General features: G+C 42.0%; 1 protein-coding gene across 2 annotated transcripts in view; it reads right to left on the bottom strand.

The window, feature by feature from the left end:
* LOC110509472 (solute carrier family 46 member 3) overlaps positions 1–5000 on the bottom strand; it is a 30444-nt gene that overhangs the window by 1173 nt on the left and 24271 nt on the right. For both annotated transcript variants that reach the window (XM_036968015.2, XM_036968016.2), the window contains one exon: positions 3583–3739. In XM_036968015.2, coding sequence (XP_036823910.2) covers positions 3583–3739 — 157 coding nt within the window. The remainder of the gene's footprint in view (positions 1–3582; positions 3740–5000) is intronic.

Here is a 5000-nt window from a genome sequence, read left to right as displayed (position 1 = left end):
GCAGTGTATTAGTATAGTAGTAGTATAGGGGCAGTATAGTAGTAGTGTAGTAGTATAGTAGTAGTATAGGGGTAGTATAGTTGTAGTGTAGTAGTATAGTAGTAGTATAGGGGTAATATAGTTGTAGTGTAGTAGTATAGTAGTAGAATAGGGGTAGTGTAGTAGTAGTGTAGTAGTATAGGGGTAGTATAGTAGTAGTGTAGTAGTATAGTAGTAGAATAGGGGTAGTGTAGTAGTAGTGTAGTAGTATAGGGGTAGTATAGCTGCAGTATAGGGGCAGTACAGCAGTTGTGTATTAGTATAGTGGTAGTATAGGGGTAGTATAGTAGTAGTATAGGGGTAGTATAGTTGTAGTGTAGTAGTATAGTAGTAGAATAGGGGTAGTATAGCTGCAGTATAGGGGCAGTACGGCAGTTGTGTATTAGTATAGTAGTAGTATAGGGGTAGTATAGTAGTAGAATAGGGGTAGTGTAGTAGTAGTGTAGTAGTATAGGGGTAGTATAGTAGTAGTGTAGTAGTAGAGTAGTAGAATAGGGGTGGTGTAGTATTATGGGGTAGTGCAGTAGTACAGCAGTAGTATAGGGGTAGTGTAGTAGTAGAATAGGGGTGGTGTAGTATTATGGGGTAGTGTGGTAGTATAGTAGTAGTGTAGTGGTATAGTAGTAGAATAGGGGTAGTGTAGTAGTATAGTAGTAGAATAGAGGTAGTATATCTGTAGTATAGGGGTAGTGTAGTAGTAGAATAGGGGTGGTGTAGTATTATGGGGTAGTGTAGTAGCATAGGGGTAGTATTGCAGTAGTATATGGGACAGTATAGTAGGGGTATAGCAGCAGTATAGTAGTAGTGTATGGACAGTATAGTAGTAGTATAGGGGTAGAATAGTACCAGTATAGCGGTGGTGTAGAGGCAGTATAGTACTAGTATAGTAGTATAGTGGTAGTATAGTAGTAGCACTGTAGTAGTATAGGGGTAGTATAGTACTGGTATAGTAGTAGCACAGGGGTAGCATGGTAGTATAGGGGCAGTATAGGGGCAGTATAGGGGCAGTATAGGGGCAGTATAGGGACAGTATAGTGGCAGTATAGGGGTAGTATAGGGGTAGTATAGTAGCAGTATAGGGGCAGTATAGGGGCAGTATAGGGGCAGTATAGGGGCAGTATAGGGACAGTATAGGGGTAGTATAGTAGTATAGTAGCAGTATAGGGGTAGTATAGGGGCAGTATAGGGGTAGTATAGGGGCAGTATAGGGGTAGTATATAGGGTAGTATATAGGGTAGTATAGGGGCAGTACAGTAGTAGTATAGTAGCAGTATAGGGGCAGTATAAGGGTAGTATATGGGTAGTATAGGGGCAGTATAGTAGCAGTATAGGGGTAGTAAAGGGGCAGTATAGTAGCAGTATAGGGGTAGTATAGGGGCAGTATAATAGCAGTATAGGGGTAGTATAGGGGCAGTATAGGGGTAGTATATAGGGTAGTATGGGGCAGTATAGGGGCAGTATAGTAGTAGTATAGTAGCAGTATAAGGGTAGTATATGGGCAGCATAGTAGCAGTATAGGGGTAGTACAGGGGCAGTATAGTAGTAGTACAGGGGCAGTATAGTAGTAGTATAGAAGTAGTATAGGGGTAGTATAGTAGTAGTACAGGGGTAGTATAGTAGTAGTATAGGGGCAGTATAGTAGTAGTACAGGGGCAGCATAGTAGTAGTACAGGGGCAGTATAGTAGTAGTACATGGGCAGCATAGTAGCAGTATAGGGGTGGTACAGAGGCAGTATAGTAGTAGTACAGGGGCAGTATAGTAGTAGTACAGGGGCAGCATAGTAGTGGTACAGGGGCAGTATAGTAGTAGTACATGGGTAGTACAGGGGCAGTATAGCGGTAGTACAGGGGCAGTATAGTAGTAGTACAGGGGAAGCATAGTAGTAGTACAGGGGCAGTATAGTAGAAGTACAGGGGCAGCATAGTAGTAGTACAGGGGCAGTATAGTAGTAGTACATGGGCAGCATAGTAGCAGTATAGGGGTAGTACAGGGGCAGTATAGTAGTAGTACAGAGGCAGTATAGTAGTAGTATAGAAGTAGTATAGGGGTAGTATAGTAGTAGTACAGGGGTAGTATAGTAGTAGTACAGGGGCAGTATAGTAGTAGTACAGGGGCAGCATAGTAGTAGTACAGGGGCAGTATAGTAGTAGTACATGGGCAGCATAGTAGCAGTATAGGGGTGGTACAGAGGCAGTATAGTAGTAGTACAGGGGCAGTATAGTAGTAGTACAGGGGCAGCATAGTAGTAGTACAGGGGCAGTATAGTAGTAGTACATGGGTAGTACAGGGGCAGTATAGTAGTAGTACAGGGGAAGCATAGTAGTAGTACAGGGGCAGTATAGTAGAAGTACAGGGGCAGCATAGTAGTAGTACAGGGGCAGTATAGTAGTAGTACATGGGCAGCATAGTAGCAGTATAGGGGTAGTACAGGGGCAGTATAGTAGTAGTACAGGGGCAGTATAGTAGTAGTACAGGGGCAGTATAGTAGTAGTACAGGGCCAGTATAGTAGTAGCACAGGGGCAGTATAGTAGTAGTACAGGGGCAGTATAGTAGTAGTAGTACAGGGGCAGTATAGTAGTAGTATAGAAGTAGTATATCAGTAGTATAGTAGTAGTATAGGGGTAGTATAGTAGTAGTAGTATAGGGGTAGTAGTATAGTAGTAGTAGTATAGGGGTAGTATAGTAGTGGTATAGAAGTAGTATAGTAGTAGTAGTATAGGGGTAGTATAGTAGTAGTAGTATAGGGGTAGTATAGTAGTAGTATAGAAGTAGTATAGGGGTAGTATAGTAGTACTAGTATAGGGGCAGGAGAATAGCGGTAGTATAGTAGTAGTACAGGGCCAGTATAGTAGTAGTACAGGGGCAGTATAGTAGTAGTACAGGGGCAGTATAGTAATAGTATAGTAGTAGTACAGGGACAGTATAGTAGTAGTATAGAAGTAGTATAGGGGTAGTATAGTAGTAGTATAGAAGTAGTATAGGAGTAGTAGTATAGGGGTAGTATAGTGGTAGTAGTATAGGGGTGGTATAGTAGTGCTATAGAAGTAGTATAGTAGTAGTAGTATAGGGGTAGTATAGTAGTAGTATAGGGGTAGTATAGTGGTAGTAGTATAGGGGTGGTATAGTAGTGCTATAGAAGTAGTATAGTAGTAGTAGTATAGGGGTAGTATAGTAGTAGTATAGGGGTAGTATAGTAGTGGTAGTATAGGGGCAGGAGAATAGCAGTAGTATAGTAGTAGTACAGGGGTAGTATAGTAGTAGTATAGGGGTAGTATAGTGGTAGTAGTATAGGGGTAGTATAGTAGTGGTATAGAAGTAGTATAGTAGTAGTAGTATAGGGGTAGTATAGTAGTAGTATAGGGGTAGTATAGTGGTAGTAGTGTAGTAGTAGTAGTATATGGGTAGTATAGTAGTAGTATAGAAGTAGTATAGGGGTAGTACAGTAGTAGTAGTATAGGGGCAGGAGAATAGCGGTAGTATAGTAGTAGTACAGGGGTAGTATAGGGGCAGGAGAATAGCGGTAGTAGTATATAATACTCACGCTAGCATTGCCAAGGGGATGACACAGAGTCCAGCAGACAACAGGAAGCAGAATCCCGGGTACCAGGTTACCGTGGCAGCGTAGAGACTACTGAACACAGCTATCGCCACACTAATGCTCACACTGTCCAGGCACGCCAAGCACGCAAACAACGCTCCTACACACACACACACACACACACACACACACACACACACACACACACACACACACACACACACACACACACACACGAGAGAGAGAGAGGAAGACAATATACTGTCAGATAAAGAAGTTCAAAGCTACATTAAAATACTGTAGCCTAACGTTACCACATAGGTAAATCACCCTACATTAAAATACTGTAGCCTAACGTTACCACATAGGTAAATCACCCTACATTCAAATACTGTAGCCTAACGTTACCACATAGGTACATCACCCTACATTAAAATACTGTAGCCTAACGTTACCACATAGGTACATCACCCTACATTAAAATACTGTAGCCTAACATTGTGAGACATGTCATAATGGTTGCCTTGCTTCCACGTTATCGCCGCAAGTTCCATGGTTGCCATAGCGTCGTGAGGTAGCCTAGGCAGAGAGCTCTGTAAATATTGTACATATTTGATTGTTTTTTTAGTGTTGTTTTTATAATTGTATATTTGAAAAATCAACTTTTTGGGGGGGTTTTTGATAACTTGTTGATAGATTGATTAACTGTAATATCTGCCGGTGACTGATTATGACATTATGGTATTGTGTTTGGCTCGGCTAGCTAGCTAGCTAGCTAGCTAATATGATTTGAATGACGCAGCAACACCAAATCAACAACATCGGTTTCGGCCCCCTTTTGCCCCATTTCCTAGAGGAAGTGGAGTGCGGTGTGAGGGGATACAGAGGCCTGCTTCTTCGTAGGAGGCTTTTCTGAACCGCTGCTGAGGTGTGGTGGTCTTACTGGATTATTTAAAAAGTCACAAAAAAAACATTACCCAGGTGGTTGCTACATCTCAGTTGAGGACGATCCAGCCTAGCTACGGAAGAGTCACAAAGCCAGGGTCGTTCCACCTCAAAAAGCACCCGAAAGAGGATTTCAACACTCACCATGTCAGATTGTGCTGAAATCGTTTTTGTTTCTAGAAACAGATAAGATTAACATTCCTGCAACATTATTTTGTTTAGTTATTTTGCCTCTAAGCTAATTGATTGCGTCGAAATTGACCATTTTACGAGGCCCGTCTCTCAGACATCTACCTCCCTACCTGTTCCATATTTATTTATTTAACTAGGCAAGTCAGTTAAGAACAAATTCTTATTTTCAATGACAGCCTACTGGAGGAACAGCGGGGTTAACTGCCTTGTTCAGGAGGCAGAACGACAGATTTTTTTACCTTGTCAGCTCGGGGATTCGATCTAGCAACCTTGACGGTTACTGG

Source organism: Oncorhynchus mykiss, chromosome 29, assembly GCF_057628025.1.
Source record: "Oncorhynchus mykiss isolate SJ-2025 chromosome 29, ASM5762802v1, whole genome shotgun sequence".
NCBI lineage: Eukaryota > Metazoa > Chordata > Actinopteri > Salmoniformes > Salmonidae > Oncorhynchus > Oncorhynchus mykiss.
Note: the sequence above shows the minus strand (reverse complement) of the source record. Positions and strands in the feature narration are given on the sequence as shown.